Raw genomic sequence first — 18512 nt, forward strand, 5'->3', positions numbered from 1 at the left:
ACCTATTTTTGCAATAGAGCGTTCGCACGACTGTTGGAAAAGTATGGAGTTTGTCATAAAGTGACCACCCCTTATCACCCACAGTCAAGCAGGCAAGTTGAAGTGTCAAATAGGGAAATTAAAAGTGTCCTTACAAAAACAGTGAATGCAATAAGGACCGACTGGGCGAAGAAGCTGGATGATGCATTATGGGCGTACCGCATAGCCTTCAAAACTCCAATTGGTATGTCACCGTAAAAGTTGGTGTTTGGAAAGGCATGCCACCTTCCGGTAGAGCTCGAGCATAAAGCACTTTGGGCATTGTGGCAGTTGAACTTGGATATGGAGACAGCAGGCACTAGCAGAGTCACTAGGTTACATGAGCTCGGGAAATTCAGGTTTCAAGCATTTAAGAGTGCTATATTATACAAAGAAAGGATGAAACTAATACATGATAAGAACATCTTGGATCGGAACTTCAAATCCGGAGATCTAGTGTTGTTATACAACTCGAGATTGAGATTGTTCCCGGGTAAGTTGAAGTCCTGATGGTCAGGACCCTTCAGAGTGGTGCAAATGTTCTTAAGTGGAGCTATTGAGATTGAATCAGAATATGGGACGAATAAGTTCACAGTGAATGGGCAAAAGTTGAAACATTACCTTGGAATGGCAGAAGAGAAAGGGGATAGAGAGATAATAACATTGGAAGAGCCCCAGTACGCGAATGAGGAGTGATGATCCAAGCATGCGTCGTGCCGCGACGTTAAATCAGGCGTTGCATGGGAGGCAACCCACGAATGTTGTTGTTTTTGTTTTCTTCTGTAACGTCCTTGTGAAAAAAGAAGAAGAAGAAGAAAAAACCTCGTGACCGCAACCGCGGCAAAAGTGAGGTATTCTGCCTCAAACTTACATGATCCATCGTGATTGCGGTGGGACTGTGGTACGATCGCGGTAAAACGTGAACATTCTGCCTCGAGCCCTTTCACTCACAGCGGCCGCGGTGTGCCTCGAGCCCTTTCACTCACCGCGGCCATGGTGGGACCGCGGTGAGATGCGACCTTCCGTCGCCTAGGTAAGTATAGTTAAAAAAAGTTATTTTTTTTATTTTCTTTTCTTTTCTAACCCCCCACTAATAAAAATCAAAACACCTGCCCCCACTTACTTTCCCTTCATCTCTCTCTCTCTCTCTAACCCTAAAATCTATCTCCTCTCTTCTTCTTCTTCTTCTTCACCTCTCTCACACATAAACCCATCTCCCCCAACCTCCATTCCTCTCACCCTCTCTTACATCCAGGTATGGCAAGCTTCTCTCTCTTTTCTTGTATTTTTGTTTTAGTTTTATATTAGTTCAATGTTTTAATTGTGTTGTATTTCTAGTAGATTTTTTTCTTTTAATTTTCTTTTTTGCTTTTTAATGGGTTATGTACACAATGTTATAGAGAGGTGTGTGCACAATATTGTAGAGAAATGTGTGCTTGTATGTGTAAGACTAATTGTTGTGGGGTGGAATAGTGAAGTACAAATTGTTGATTTGGGAGAAGAATTGATGTTTCCATGAGGGTTAATGTGTTAGGATAGTGCCTTGCTCATAAGGTATTTGTAGAATTGCCCTAATGGAGTTCTAAGGGCTAATGTGACCATGGTAGTAGTAAAGTCTGAGTAACCATCCAAGGTTCACACAACTCAAACCCTCACTGATAGGAGATTCTATTTTTGGCAGGTACAGTGCATCCATCTAGGAAGAGACGTAACACAGGGTCCTCCGCTAGTGGACTATGTAGTTCTTCGAAAGCTCGGGGTCAAGCAAGTGTGGAACAGTTTGACCGCGCTAGGTTTGTCTCCAAACTAGCTGAGGACAGGTATAATGCCAAGGCGTCCAAGAAATTATTACCGGAAGTGCATATTGACCAGGAAGCCTTGCAAATGGAGTGCCCAAATATCTTTGCTGAGCTGAGAAGGTGTCAGCTGGACATCTTCTTTGAGGAACCGGAGGAGGCGAATGTACAGATGGTTAGGGAATTCTATGCTATTTTCCCGGAGCATGAGAATATGGTGGTCACAATACAAAACACCCGGGTAAATGCGTCCCTTGAGGCTATCCGCCGAGTGTACCGGCTGGCAGTATTCACTGGGGATAGAGATACTTACATTGCTTTTCATCGCCCAACTATATGGTGGGCACCAATTCTAGAAGCAATATGTGTGCCTGACATGGAGCATATATGGATAAATCATCATATCACATTGAAGTCATAGTCTCTCAATTGGAGGCTAAGTGTTGGGTCACAATTATCAACAGCCGGTTGTTACCCTCCAACAATACTACTGATGTCAATGGGCCACGAGCAGCAACTATCTACTTTTTTATGACCCACCAGGACTTTGATGTCGACAGACTCCTCCATGATGAGATGTTCATTCGCTCCCTAGAGGTACTCAAAGGATTTTACTTCCCCTCTCTAGTTACCAAGTTGTGTCGTGCTGCAAGAGTTCTGAAAAATCCCAAAGTTGATGGGAAATTGGCATTGAAAACCCCGTTCTGGGCTAGCAAAATCACAATTGGGAGAGAGCCGATAGTGATGGTTGAGGATGATGATATAGATGATGAGGATGTTGATGTTCCACCACCGCCGAGAGCTGATGAGGCGAGCCCTTCACAAGCCCACCGCAGTACCCACATGACAGCCCTGAAACAAGAAATGGCTGGTCTTCGCACTTCTGTGACTGACCTGGGCACCAGAGTTGACAATCTGACCACTCAACAGGCCAAATCGGAGAAAAAGATCATGGGATGGCTTTGGGCGCTAGGATGAGAGTGTCACCTCGATCCTGGCACCGTCTCTGATCAGGATTGAGCTTCAGGGAAGTCCCCTTACCTTACTCTGCTTTATATTTGTTGACATGTGGACATTCCAAAGTCTTAAGTGTGGGGTGGGGGATGGTTGTTGTTGTAAAAATTATATAATTGTATATGGTGTTGTTTTTTTTATGTTTGTTTGGTATTGTTGGGTCATGTTAGTTAACTACGACTTGGCCGGAAGACGGACACCTCTCGACAGGTTTCTTGAGGGATAAAAGGCGAACAAAAAAAATAGGAATATGGGGACTCTTCCTGATGACGGATCTTTTAGACAGTTTTTCTTGAGGGAAGTAAGTCTAAAGAAAATACCAAAAAGTTTTTTTTTGTTTTAGGTAGTGTAGTAACTCCCCCTTAGTTTTTCGTTGGACCACGATTCTTTTCATAGGGTTTAGCTTGAACCGGGTGTAGGTAGTTTTTTGTTTATTTTATTTTTAGTTTTTAGTTAGTATTGATGGGCTACTAGCTGAAATAGAAAGAGAAACCCTTGGCGTTGATACACCTGAACACAGTAGACACTAGAGTGTAATGCTTAGTCTCAGTGGTTGACTCTTGCTAAAAGTGCCTTAAATTGTATGGTTGTAACTAACTTAAACACTCAAAAGTGAGTGTCTTGATAAGCCAATATAGAGTGAGTCATGTGCCATGTGTGTGTTAGTTGTACTGTATTTTATGCTTTACATTTGATGCCTAGAACTTGCCCCGTGTGTTTTCAAAGCGAAATAGTAGCTTTATTCAGTCTTAGAAGTGATATAGACATTTCTTTATTAAGCCAGATATATAAAGTAGACTCACCTAAATGTAATACATCGTAGTCAACCCAGTTGAGCCTATAAGCCTGTTTCTTTGGCAACCACATTGCGAACCTTATCCAATTGTTTGAATGGACCATCTGTTTGAACCCTTTTACCTCCCATGAGCACTTGAATAGCCTTGAAATATGCAAAAGCTAAAGTGTGAGGTGGTGGTTTAGTTTTTGAGTGGAACCAATGAAATAGAGGAAATGTGCAGTTCTTGGAAAAGTAAAAGAATAAGCACCACTTAAAAAAAGAATGAGTAAATATAGTAGTTGATAAGTGATGACTTGATACAATTACACCTAATGGAGTGGGATGTTATAAATAAAAATGTGGTGGAATGTCTGGTTGACATAAGTGTGATTTTGAAGGTTAATGTGATTGTATTAAAAGTGCTTAGAGATGTTAGTCAATATATCCAAATATATCCTACCCGTCCCTTAGCCTATATTACAACCAAGTGAAGTCCTAATTGATCTTAGACTGAATGGGCTCGATTAGTAGAGTAGTACACTACGGGCAAGCCTATGGTGCATCTTTGTGGAATGTGAATGTTCTTTTGTGAGAGTGAGCAAATTTTGTCTATCTGAGTTCCTAATTATTCTTAATATTATTATTTATGGAACTACTCTCTTGTGTGATGTGATCGCATGTGATTCACGAAGGAAAGGTAAGTCTTGACATTTGTATAGAGTAGTTTGAGTAAGTACGAATATTGCACGGCATGTGAGATTCGACTTTTGAGACAAATATTGTTCACTACTAGGCGCAACTTTGGTGAGTTGTTCTTGGTGTGATACGTTAGGGGAAAAGCTTAGGGAAGGAACCCTGATAGAGTGTGGTGGATTGCTCGAGGACTAGCAATGATTTAAGTGTGGGGTGTTGAGAATAGGCTATATAGACGATATTTACGCCCTAAATGTACCATGCTTTATTGTTGTTTTAAAGGCTAAATGATAACAAAATACTCTAATTGGTGTTCTTTTGCTTCGCAGGGACTAATCCGAGTTAGGAAGAGACTATGGAGTATTTTGGGAGTCAATAATGTGAAAAGAAAAGGCCAATCAAGAAGAACCCGAGCGAAAATAAGCAAGAAAGAGGCAAAAGAGGACTGGGCTGAAGGCCACCGCGACCGCGGTCGACCGTGGCTGGACCGCGGCAGGCCAAGGAAGCGAGGCAGAATGTTTGAGTTTCACCGCGGTCGCACTGTGTTCTGCCACGGTCGCGGTAGACTGTGTAGCTGCCCAGAACTTTTGGGACTAAAGTGTAAATCGGGGGAAACTTATTCCAAACCCTTATAAGCTCAACAAACTCGCCCAAGAGAAGGTCAATTTTGTTTTTAGACTAATTTGGAGGCAAGAATAAGTGTGAGAAGAGCAACCAACAATTAGAGTTTTTCTATCTTCTCTTTGTTATTTCAATTGCACATTATGAATACTTTTATAGTTATATCTTGCTTTGCTATGAGTAGACAAACATTTAATCTAGGGTCGATGGAACCAATTGTTGGATGAAGTTTTGACTCAATTTTGTTATAATCGAGCCGGGTTTATTATATGATTGTTCAACTATGTGTTATATGGTGATTAGTTGAATGGGCCCGTGATTAATCGTGTCTAATTGCCTTGTGTTGATTGAGAAAGAATATTAGGTTAGACTGTTGTTGAGCAACACCACTTTTGGGTAATTGAAGAGATTCATTAAAAGTGGGGTTAGAGATAACGAAACTTTGGTGGGATAATTCAGAGCTGCATAAATTATCAGCTAGAGTAGTTCGAGAGAATGCTCTAGTAAATTATCGTAGTTGATCGAGAGATAATTGTGATAACCCATAGCCCATAATCCTCATAGAGTATTACGGCGGGATTATAACAAAAGAGTTAAGACGTAAACTAGCAATTGAGGAAATCAATACCCTAGACATTTTTACCATTGAATTATCTTTGATTTAGCATATTGTTAGTTTTAATATCATTTTGAATTAGTTAAACAAAAACCCAATATTTATTGATAAAAATCTTGCATTTGGAAATTGTTTGAGCTGGTAATAGCATCACCAAGAGTTGTAATAGATAGGTTAGTTCCCTGAGTATTCGACTCTGGACTTAAAAACCGAATTATATTTGCATCGACCACTTTGTCTTTTATAAGTCATAGTTGGGCGTTATCAAGTAGTCATCTCCATTAATTTTCTCAGTAATGCACTCTGCAAATCTTACAAATCCCGTTTTGGTTTCTACCTGTTAACATATATATACGTTATTATCAATAACTTTATTGTGTACTTTATTATAGTATTCTGTACATTCTAACTAGGCACAACATTAAGGAAGATAACATTTTTGAAACTTAAAATTTAAACAATTCAAAGCTATTTGCTTAGCCAAAAGTTATCTTATTGAAAGTAATATGAGAATTTTAAAGTTAAATTATTTTTAAATATAAAAAATAATATTTTTTGTAGGGACAAACTAAAAATAAAATATATCACATAAATTGAGATAGAAAAAGCAGCTGTCAGTATAGTTTATCAAAATTAGCTTTAAATAGCGTGTATATTTTAAATAGGGGTGCAACAAATAGCTACATGGCGTAATTTCTACAAGATTAACCTAATTATAAAAAGGAAAATGACATTGTATAGCTGTTCTAAAAATAATTATTAAAAAAATATATAATTTTTTTGTATATATATATTATGTATATTATATACTTTTTGATTATTAAATTTAAATAGTTTCTGACGCCAACTAAAAGCGGTAATATACTTGCGAAAACCAAAACGAAAACAAAAGAAAAACAGGAAAACAGAAAGTGGAAAACAGTAAACGACGTCGTGTGGAGCAGCATTATCTTCTCCATTGCTGCTGCTTTGAGCTGAACAACATGGCTTCTCTATTATCTTCTCGTCTCCCACATCATCTTTCCTCTAATAAACCGGTACTCCCACCATCAAGCTCCGGTTCAAATCTCCTTCACAACTTCACATATAAAACCCGGTTCGATCAATCCCGGTTCAAATGCTCAGCTGGTGGAACGGGGTTCTTCACGAAGTTGGGTCGTTTGCTGAAAGAGAAAGCAAAGAGCGACGTGGAGAAACTGTTCTCAGGATTCTCAAAAACTCGAGACAATTTAGCAGTTATAGATGAACTCCTCCTTTACTGGAACCTTTCTGACACTGACCGTGTTCTTGATGAACTTGAAGAGGTGAATTTTTGGAAAATTAAAGTTTCTCTTCTTAGCTACTACAGAAAGTGTTAGGAGGAATATTCTCTGTATGTTTTATTTTATACAAGATGATATTTGATTAGATACCAGTTTAAAATATTAAATTAAACTGGTTTGACTAGCTGCGAGTTTAAAATGTTAAAACTAAACTTTATTGCTGCTTAAGAATTTTTCAGAGTCTTGTTTGAAATTGGAGTTTAATAATGTTTTTGATACTTAGCGCAGCGTAGCGTTAGTTTAGTGCTGCCTTTAACTGACTATAAATGCTGCAGAAGGTGGGAATGTTGCAATTATGTGTAGATTTAATTACAATTGCATGTATTCTACCTCTTTATATATGAATTTCATGGGGAAGGAAACTAATCTAAAAGGAATGTTTCTGATCCTTATTCTGAGATTAATGCCACTATTTGGTGTATTATATTACGAAATATACTTATGTCCAACTACTAATCTGTGCAATCATTAAGGTAAGTGGATAATTATTCAGGCACATCAAGTATTGAGGTTTGAGATAATCTTTAACTGTGGTTTCAGGTTCTGTTGGTGTCTGATTTTGGCCCGAAGATTACCATAAAGATTGTGGAGAGCTTGCGGGAGGATATATATGGGGGGAAAATCAAATCAGGAAGTGAGATTAAAGTAATTATGCTGATATTGTCATTTTTTCAGTAACACAGTGATCTATGCATATTACCATAAAGATTAATGACAACTAATTATATACAAAGATAGCAGTTTTACAAATTTATTTTACTGTTTGTTTGTTAACTTACTGTTTTTCTTGGCTTATGGATGCATTGATATTATGGATTTCAATTGTATTGGTATAAAGAGTGCTCTTAAGAAGAGTATCTTGGATCTATTGACTAGCAAGGCACCTAAAACAGAGCTCCGTCTGGGCTTCAGGTTTCAACTGCTTTATAGAACACAGATTTTAATTTTACATTTATTTTATGCTTGTTTTTTAGTAAACTGAACTTAGATTTAGAGCTTGCTTTTATGTACTAGGAAACCATCTGTGATCATGATTGTGGGCGTCAACGGAGGTGGGAAGACAACATCTCTTGGTAAGGGAAGTAATTTTTGTATAATTCATGGTAAACCTTCATTGTTGGTTGGAAAAGTAGACAAGCTGTTGTATGTTTGTGGCAGCAGTGTAATTTCTCCAAGATCCATTTTTTCAAAAAGTTAGAGAATTCTTGGTAATCCTCTAGAAAACATTTATAGTGATAACGCTAGTAAAAGGAACAAAGATATCTGGTATGTCCATCACCACGTCAAGAATTAAAATAGTGGCAGTAACTTGAGAGCTTTTTTCTTATTCTCCTAATGCAGGAAAGCTGGCAAATAGATTGAAGAAAGAAGGGGCTAAGGTGAGGCAATGCGGATCTACTAGTGCTAGCCACATTTCCATATCACTAGTTACAAACTTTTCCAGTTAAATATCTCCAGTGAGCATTAGTTTTATGTTTGAAACAATAATTACCAATATTCTTATTGTTCAAAGTTTTGCATTGCATGTTAAAGATATCTTTGTGGCAATGTTAAACTTGTCACATACACTGTAGCTTTAACTCTTGTGATTGATGTGGTCCAAAGCTTTTATGTTCTTCAGTGGTTTGGGCAACCGACTCTATTATCCAAGTTGAGTAGTTCTGTCAATGAAGACCTTGGTTAAGCCGAAAAAAGGGAATACATTCCTGTGATTCCCTTCCAACCTTGTGCGGACCTTCATACTCATATCTTGGGATAAGATTCCTATTATTAAACTTTGACCAGTTGAAACGTCTCATGATCCTTCCCCTCTGCCTTGAGGACTAGCGTTGGAATTAGTTTTTGTTTTTCTTACGGTCCAGTCATTTTATATTTTCTTATTGTGTAAGTCTCTCATTCTTTTTACCTTCCTTTGATATTTTTTAACAAAGGAAATTGGAATTCGTTATGCATTCTGAGTAACTCACTCAAACATTTTTATCTCTTTGTCACTTAAGTAGAATTGGATGCAATATCTTTCTCCCTCTACTCATCATAGGATAGCTTCTGATATTCTGTGAACTTTTTAGATACTATTAGCAGCTGGTGATACATTTAGAGCAGCTGCTAGTGATCAGTTAGAAATTTGGGCTGAAAGGACTGGTTGTGAGATCGTTGTTGCTGAAAAAGAGAAAGCTAAGGCATCATCAGGTACCAAACTACAATGTTTAATTCGCAAGTATTTGCAATGCTAGATATTAACCAGAATAAAAAATGACAATGTAAACATTAAAATATTCTCACCTCATGATCTTGAAGTTCTTCCTGAGTAGTTCTTTCGCAGGCTGTTAAAAGAGGAAAGGAAGAGGGTTTCGATATTGTTTTATGCGACACATCTGGCCGTAAGTTTTGTGAACATGAAAACAGTTTTCTTATTCACACTTGGAGAGTATCTTTGAGTAACAAAGATTTAAACTGTTTACCAGGTCTGCACACCTACTATAGCTTGATGGAGGAATTGGTGGCATGCAAAAAAGTTGTCAGTAAAATTGTTACTGGTGCACCTAATGTATGTTACACTTGAACTCTTCAACTTCCCTTTTCTTAATTACACTGTTAAGCTTCCATTAAGACTTGTCCCTTCTTTTGGAAAACTTGTGGTGTTTAAGAGTACAATGGAGTCCCTATTACCTCTTCACTAAATTGGTTTTGAACTGATTTAACCTATAATATATACATACTTGAATAAACATTAGCATGTAACGAAGTACCAATGAGTTGGTCCACATTGCCCCTAGTTTTTCAATTATTTGAAGAAAGTTCTTACTTCACAGCCCCTTCATTCAACCTTTTTAAGTAAAACACTCAGAAATGCTTTCAAGAACTTTTTGCTAATTATTTTGAATAATTTATTCCTAAATAATTGTCCATGTGCAATGCACATGCATGCAAACAAGTTTCTGCAGAAAAGGGTTCAAGTGCTGAGACTGTCCTCATTCGCACCTAGACATTGTTTTGTTTCTACATAATATAGTTTCTATCATTAAAATGACATTTGTCCTTTAACCAGAGATATTTACAGATAATGTTAGTTGTTTCATTTTGCTATTGCTACGTATATGCCTGTCTTCTCTGTTCCCTTTAGGGTGTTGCGGGAGGGGACCTTTAAATGCGTCTCACGTTGGAGATTATGAAAGGTGTCTAGAACGGAGCAGGTCTGTTGGCCTAATATTGGTGAAACTTTGTGTGATTTTATGCAGAGGAGCAGTATACAACAGGAACTAAGATTAGCAGCTTGCTACTACTCTGAAAATTCAACATTCACAAATAACATTTATGTGGCAGATTCTATTTAATACTTTATTCCCAGTTATCTTAAGTAATGCTAGTTATTGTTATTAATTTATAAGTTCTCTTAGAAGATCCGACGTATGGATTCTTAGGTCTTATGAGGCTTCTCTTTGTCATCCTGTCTCAGTCTATTTACCATGCTAAATTTCTGTAGAGATTAAGCTATATGATTGCATGCATTGCAGAATGGAAAACAGTGGTCATGATTATTAAAACAACTTATCAAAAATTTGCAGGAAATCTTGCTTGTACTGGATGGAACTACTGGTTTAAATATGCTTCCACAAGCAAGAGAGTTTAACGATGTAATGACACTTCATATCTCGTTATTTTGAACCTCTATAAGTTACTTTAATTAGTTCAAGGTTCTTTATGAAATTGCCTTCTTCTCTAGGTTGTTGGAGTCACTGGCTTAATATTGACTAAACTTGATGGTTCTGCTCGAGGTGGCTGTGTGGTATACTTTGAATTCTCCAAACTTAGCTCGTTTTTCTTTTTATGATTTTGTTGTTTGTTGTTGTGGTTAATTTTTCTCTCTATCTGACAAATTGCAATTACTTAAAGCGATCTCAATCTTTTGTGGATGCAGGTTAGTGTGGTTGATGAACTTGGCATTCCTGTAAAGTTTGTAGGTGTTGGGGAAGGTGTAGATGACCTCCAACCGTTCAATGCTGAGGAATTTGTTAATGCTATCTTCCCATGAGGCATGATCCAGTGACAGTTTCTCCCAGATTCTAAGAAGTACGTGACTCTTTTAAATTTTACGGCATATGATGGTGATTAAGCTGTTATAGATTTTCAACCTGTATTTAGTTCGAGTCTCTTAGGCGATACAAGATTTAAATCACAAAAGTAATCGATATTCTTGGAATCTCAACTTGATAGTGAAGCTAGGAACTAGTATGGCTACAGGGAAAATCAGAACACGTTTCTTGTGACGTTGTTCGTCGTTCTCAATATAATGAAGAGCAATTTATATATAAATTCTGGAAACATTCATTTATTGTTTCTGCAAGTTCAAATTAGCTTATCAAGCATGAGAGCCTAAACAGTCCTAGTATGGTAAGTATGGAATTCATATTTACTTGAGTTAGAGATAATCTCACTTCAGTTTAGTTGAGAATCAGGAGCATCCAAGGGTGTGGCCTATTGGTCGATAGGAGATTAGGGTTCAATAGTGATCTTTACTCTATCAAATTTTGTTGAGTAGAGTTACCTGGTACCTATAGATTAAAGGTGGGGTTAATCTGACAATTTTCCCTATGGTAAGATCAAAATTAGTCACTATAATTAGGGGTCATCTAACTAGGATCAACTTGTATTTTGTTTGATCCTCGAGGGAGGTGGCCCAGAATGAATGACTTTTGCCGGATCCTACTTAACCAAGGCAAGACATCATGTTGGGCTATGTTAGAATTTTGGAAAATTAGATTGAATTTGGACCAATCAACTGCATCTTAACCTCTTGATCCAATTTGGTTTTCATTTGGCGAATATTCAGAATAAAAATGCATTAACTCACTCTGTGTATGGATATGGTTATCACTAACGCGTAGTTCTCTTGCTTTAAATAATCTGAGTGTAGAACTCTGAACTATAAATACAACGTTTGGTTTCTGTTATAAATACAACGTTTGGTTTCTGTTATAAATTCTGTTTTAACAATTCGACATTTGGTTTCCAATGTAAAATTCCATATAACTAACACTTCAAACTATAGGTACAAAGGTGAACTCCAGATAGCGGATCTGTAGGTACCAGGTAAACTCCACATATCAGGGGTGAAGAGACGCATATAAATATTTTGGAGTGTGAGGAGTAATGAAACATTTGGGATTTAGTCTTTGACAAAATGATTGGGGCATGCCTTGAGTTTGTGTTCATCAGAAGAGACATTAATCGCTATCAGGTATCCTGTAAAGGATGATTGCATCACTCGTTTTGAGTCCAAGTAACTTTATGTCATTGCCTTGTCATTATTGCGGCACAAATAGTGGTACACAAGTAATACAGGATCGATGTACACGAATTTGCACTTCATTCTCTTTTAATAAATCCGAGGTTACAAGAATAATGAGGGAATTTGAGATAATTCGAGATGTAAATTGTTGCTTTAATGATACAGATAAGAGTCTCAGTCTCAAATTCGTCTAGTTGTGCCTATATCCATGATTTGTCATCGTACATTAGCTGGAGCTGCTGAACATGTATATCAAATGTATCTACTTAAAAGCGTTTGAGTTTGAGTTCACAATCTTGCGACAGGCATGTGATAGAATGTTGCATTAGAGGCGTAGACCAATTTCCCCGAGTCCTTGAGCCGAAAATCAGCTGCAACTATAGTCAGGTTCCTTCCACTCCGGATGACAGACACATCTGCCTAGAAACGATTCAAATACAAAAGGAGACAAATATAATCAGAGAACAAGAACAGAATGATTTTTTTTGGTTGCTGTTGAGGGAAAGGGGGAAGGGAGGAGGGGTACACACATGATGTGCATTTGCTCTTACAAATTCTTATACCTATAAAGTCCAGTGAGATTGAGATAAGAGGAGCTTAAATGAAAGCGTTATTACTTACATTGCTTGGAGCAGCAGAAACATAAGACATACTCAATTCTCCAAGAAACAGTTCCTTATCCTTTCCCACAACAGTTCTGGCACAGGCAATTGATACCCTCTCTGGCTCTCTGCTACAGCTCCAACTGCTCCTCCATGCATGGTTTGATAAAAAATCAAGATTGAAAAACTCGAGTTTTATTGGTTTGGTTTGGTCTTTAGATTTAATAACCCGACACAATTGGTTTGGTAATTATAAAATCCGAACCAACCCGACCTATGTACACCCCTAATTATTAGTCATATGTCATGTACGGCGAAGCGCGGATTATATCACTAGTATAGTATAATAACAAGGTGGCGCACTTGGTCAGTACTCAAAAGGGTCAACTACATGAATAACCATTTAATTTTATCTTCACTTTCTTTTACTTGTTTAGATCTTTATGCAAGAAAAATATCTTTATTAATCTCAACCCGAGATCGAAACTGAAATAATGTTATTTTTGGCACAAAATACGTTTCTACTGTTAAAAAAATTACATTTCTACATAAAACACAGTATAATACTGCGTTTTACTTTAACGGAAAGTTAGCCGTTAAAGTTAAACGCAGTATTATACTGTGTTTTATTAAAAAATTAATTTTTTATAGGAAAATGCATTACAATACTGCGTTTTCCTTAAACGCAGTATTATATTGCGTTTCCCTATAATAAAATATAGGGTGTTAAAGTAGAACGGCATAACGCAGTATAATACTGCATTTTGCCCGCATATGGTCTGTCAAAAATCGTTCGAAGAATATGGGCCTCAGAAGATTGTAGGAATTAGTAGACACTGACACTGATAATGATTGTCTGTCATTAGATATATCCTATGACAGACAATCATATATCCAATGACAGACAATCATTATCAGTGTCAGTGTCTACTAATTCCTACAATCTTCTGAGGCCCATATTCTTCGAACGATTTTTGACAGACCATATGCGGGCAAAACGCAGTATTATACTGCGTTATTCCGTTCTACAATAGGGAAAGGAAAATGCATTATTGTAATGCGTTTTCCTATAAAAAAAATTAATTTTTTAATAAAACGCAGTATAATACTGCGTTTAACTTTTAACGGCTAACTTTTCGTTAAAGTAAAACGCAGTATTATACTGCGTTTTATGTAGAAATGTAACTTCTTCTTTTTTTAACAGTAGAAATGTATTTTGTGCCAAAAATTGTATTATTTCAGTTTCAGACTCATCTCAACTCCCTCCCCCCCCCACCCCCACCCACCCCAACCCCCACCCCCCCACAAGTGAATGTGAGCTGATCAAACGGCAGAGAAAATAACCAAGTGTAAGAGTCAAGAGTGAGGCACCCTGTCAACTCTGGAGAGCAACTAGAGTAAGACAAAAATTCAAATGAAACAAAACTGTTCTATCATTTGGAGAAAAATTATTTGAATGTACTATTTCAAAAGTATCCATACTTGTAGCAGACTGAAGCAATTAGCATTTAAGTAATACACAGGATGATCCTTCAATACTTAAGAAAACTACATAAAAAATCATGCTTTATGTGCTCTTGAAGGGTTTCTAACAACTTACTCCAGACCAGCAAAACAAAACCGTAGAACTCATTTTCGGAAAAGAATTGTAGGGCCCCAATATTTTAAATAATGACATATTGAATATTTAGCAAATAAAAAAAAAGAAGAAGAAAGGATGGAAAACAAAAAGGGCCGAAGCCCATTAGAATTTTTAACCTACCAAGGTTAAGGGTTTAAAAAGCAAAGATGCTTTGTCTTCTAAGGGAAACGAGAAACAAAAAAAAAGAAAAAAAAGGAAAACAAAAGCAGAGAAAGAAAGAAGGAAAAGAGAAAAGAAGGAGGAAGAAGTGGGTGCACTGCGTTGGAGCCATAATTATAACTGTTGAGGAATCTTAAGCACTAATTGTCTTTTACGGGTATTACTTGAACTTCTTATTCTGGTAGATTTTAATTTCGATTCTCTTGATTGGAAGATTCTACAGAGTAATAGAAATTACACTAGTTCATTCACACAATTGAGAATTTTCTTCCTAAAGAATCAATAGAACTTTATGAAATTTGGAGTAATAAATTTTATGAATAGGTTGGAGTTGATAAATTAGTAATTACTCATATGTGGGTCAATATAAATCCACAAATTAAGACTCAAACATGAACCCCGATGATTGGGTATTCTAAAATAACTATGAATTAGCCTAAATAAGAAAATTAACATGAGATCGATATTATGTAATTATAGATTGATTGGAGGAATTTGTACGAGTTGCTTGAGGTGAAACAGTTGGTATTTCGGCACGAGTACTGTGAGTAGTAATCTTACCGCAATTTGTGTTTTCATAACTTGCATGATTTATACATGATTTTTAAGATGAATATATTACCGATTATTTTGAGTTGCATGTGGGACAAGTCTTTTACTCGATATGATACCGAAATAGTTATTTGAGATGGTTACCGTGGTTTTAAATATTTTTGTTGTCACTAGATCTGTTTTACTGTTACTTGAATTTACTGTTATCGAAATGAAATTATATGATCTGATAAGAACTGAAATGCCCTATATAGATTTAAAAGATTTTCTACGAGTATATACGGATTACAGAGACAAGTATAAATGGGAGTAGACATTGAAGGATCTCGTAGCTAACGGTGGGTTCGTTAAACCTGGTGCACCTTGTAATTACATATTAGCGTTATAGCCCTCGCTAGTGGGAAGGTAGAACTAGCATACCGTTACCGACTTCCCTCGAGTAGGGACTACAGTTATATTTGACTTCTTGCGAAGAAGTCCACAGTTATACCGATTACATGATTCGTTCATTGAAATCTCCCAAATGTGAATATTGATATTATACAGGGGTTTCCGAGCTTATTACTAAACTGTTAATTGTATTATCCTACAAGAAAAACATGATGAGACTGAAAATTATTTATTGTTTCTGAAAGGGCATTTTGATGTTATCTGTTTGAGATATTAGCATATTTTCTGACTTGCCTCCAATAAAAACGGTTGTGGTTAAGTGTTATTACTCACTGAGCTAGCGACTCATTCCCCGCTAATTATTTTTTCAGAGACAGCAGTTGACGCGGATAAGGATTTCGTTAATTAGAGAGCACATGTTGAGAATTATTGGTGAGCCTCGCACTTGTTTGCGTAGGCGAAAACTTTGTCAATTATTATGGTCTTTTCTTTGAACTCTTATAGTCGCTCCATGGTCATTCTTTTAGTGTCTTGAGTAGTCTTTGTTATTATAGACTTATGTTGAGTAACGCTCATTCCTATAAAATTTGGAGATAAAGTAATATTTCTAGTTGTTAGTGGGTGGACTGTTAAAGGTAGATATTTATTTTAGTTAATTGATAAAGTCCTTGTCATTTGAATTGTTATTAGGATGTTTAGTTGCTGATTTGAGACAGAAATATTTTTGGGATGACCCAAAAACAGGGAAAACTCTGTCTGATTTTCTGTAAAATTTTCGATGAGGCTTACTTGGGAGCATTAGCTCCTAAGCGCCGGTCACGATCCTAAATTAGGTCGTGACAAAGTTGGTATTGGAGCTTAGGCTTTAAGTCTCGAGTCATGGAGCAATGTTTAGTAGCGTCTTGTTCATGGGTATGTAGGCGCCCATACTTATGATCTCGAGGTTATTGAACATTTAGGAACATTTTCCCTTCTTTCATTCTTTGATCGTGCGTTGAGATAACTTGAGATTGACTTTGAATATTTCTTTCGCAAATGGCTAGGACACGCACACCCTCATCTGTTGGACGTGGTGCAACCCGAGGTGGCAGTCAAGTTGGGGTTCATCAAACTAGAAGACAGACTGCTCCTCAACCTCAAGTTGGGAACATGGGTCAAACCCAAGCTGTTATGCCAGATCAAGTGCAAGAGCAGAGAGTTCAGAACACTCCACCACCAGTGCCAACTGTTGTACCTACTGTTGCCTTACCTGCAGCTGCAGTGGCAAGGTTATTGAATGTGTTAGAGGCATTGGTTCCTACTCATGGCGGAAGTTCAGCTCCTCAGTCTACTTTATAGACACAAGCACCTTCACAGACTCAGCCTTTCGGGAATAAGGAAGAATCCTTACACGAGTTCCTGAAATTGAAATCACTAAAATTCACAAGTTCCGATAACTCAGTAGATCCTCAAGGTTTCTTAGATGGGACACTTAAGGCATTACGTGCTCTTGGATGTTCTAGTGAAAGAGCCGTGGAACTCGCAGCATACAAACTAGAAGATATGGCCAACACATGGTATGAAACAGTATTGCTAGGAAGGCCAGCAGGAGCACCACCACTGACATGGGACGAGTTCACTAAGTTGTTCAAGAATCATTTTCTTCCAGACAGTCTGATGTGACAATATGCTAGAGACTTTGAGAGATTGGTTCAGACTCCAGATATGGATGTGTCAACATATAACACTAAGTTCTGTAAGCTGGCTATATATGCTCATCACTTAGTGCCTACCGAAGAAGCTCGAGTTCAGAGGTTTGTTGATGGATTGGTTGGTAGTCATACACTGCAGTAGCCCCATAGATGAAGAATTTATCCTACTCTGATGTAGTCAACCTTGCTAGAAATATTGAAAACAAGGGACGTGAGGAGCGTGCAGCTAGTGATTTACGTAAGAAAGCCAAGACAGGAGGGGCTTTCAGTGGTGATTTTAGTGAAAATAGAAAAGCAGGAAATCAGGGACAATAACAACAATAGGGTTCTCAGATAGGGACACACATGTATTCACAGTCCACATACAGACCACATTACAGACAAGGTAATAGGGGACCATCATCTTTTGGATATCGTAATTTTGGGCAGATATATGCCACTACTCTAGCCTGTCAGACTTGTGGTAGATGACATTTGGGCCAATGTCGTGTTCTAACTGGAGAGTCCTTTCGGCGTGTCCAGTTAGGACATCACTTGAGGGATTGCCCTCAGCCTCCGAGAAATTTCAACCAGGCTTCTATTCAGTCAGTTGCACCGACTCAGACTACTCGTAATACTTCAGGTGCTACAGGTACAGAAAATAGAGGTCGAGGTATTAGAGACTGTGCTGCTATGAATCAAGGACAAGGAAATGCTGGTAGAGGTCAGGGGAGAGTTTTTGCATTTACTAGACAGGATGCTCAGGCCTTGAATGCAGTGGTTACATGTATTCTTTTTGTCTGTTCATTTGATACACTTGCGTTGATTGATCCGGGATCTACTCACTCCTATATGTCCTCGTACTTTGCTTTGAGATTTAGTAGACAACCCGAGCTATTGAATGATCCTTTTCTAGTTGCTACTCCTGTTGGAGAGTCTTTGTTAGCTGAATACGTGTATCATGCTTGATAGATTCGGGTTGAGGGTAGGGATACTCTAGCTGACCTTATTGTACTTGATATGATTGACTTTGACATGCTGATGGGAATGGATTGGTTATCTTCTTGCTATGCTATAGTCGATTGTCATGCAAAGATAGTTAAGTTTGAGATACCAAATGAACCCAGTTTTATTCTAAGAGGGAGTCAAGTTCCAGAGACTTGCAAAATTGTATCTTTTATGAAGGCTCAACGACTTCTAAAGAAAGGTTGCTTGGGTCTCTTAGCTATTATAAATGATACAAGAAATGAAACAGTTAGTATAGAAAATTTACCAATAGTGAGAGAATTTTCTGATGTATTTCCTGAGGATTTACCAGGATTGCCTCCAGCACGAGAGATAGACTTTAG

At 37.5% G+C, this 18512-nt stretch overlaps 1 protein-coding gene across 2 annotated transcripts; it reads left to right on the forward strand.

Moving 5' to 3' along the window:
• Positions 1 to 6430: 6430 nt before the first annotated feature.
• LOC107797235 (cell division protein FtsY homolog, chloroplastic) lies at positions 6431 to 12341 on the forward strand. Of its 2 annotated transcripts, none has more exons than XM_075217926.1 (12): positions 6431 to 6840; positions 7399 to 7503; positions 7697 to 7770; positions 7873 to 7931; positions 8200 to 8237; positions 8928 to 9048; positions 9171 to 9239; positions 9324 to 9406; positions 10425 to 10493; positions 10583 to 10645; positions 10778 to 10929; positions 11943 to 11963. In XM_075217926.1, the coding sequence occupies exons 1-11, from the start codon at positions 6520 to 6522 to the stop codon at positions 10889 to 10891; spliced, it is 1116 nt and encodes a 371-aa protein (XP_075074027.1). In that variant the 5' UTR covers positions 6431 to 6519; the 3' UTR covers positions 10892 to 10929; positions 11943 to 11963. The 2 variants fall into 2 exon arrangements, with proteins under 2 accessions (XP_075074027.1, XP_016475623.1); XM_016620137.2 differs by having other exon boundaries at positions 6433 to 6840; positions 11909 to 12341.
• The last annotated feature ends 6171 nt before the right edge of the window (positions 12342 to 18512 follow it).

Source organism: Nicotiana tabacum, chromosome 7 (genome assembly GCF_000715075.1).
Source record: "Nicotiana tabacum cultivar K326 chromosome 7, ASM71507v2, whole genome shotgun sequence".
Classification (NCBI taxonomy): Eukaryota; Viridiplantae; Streptophyta; class Magnoliopsida; order Solanales; family Solanaceae; genus Nicotiana; species Nicotiana tabacum.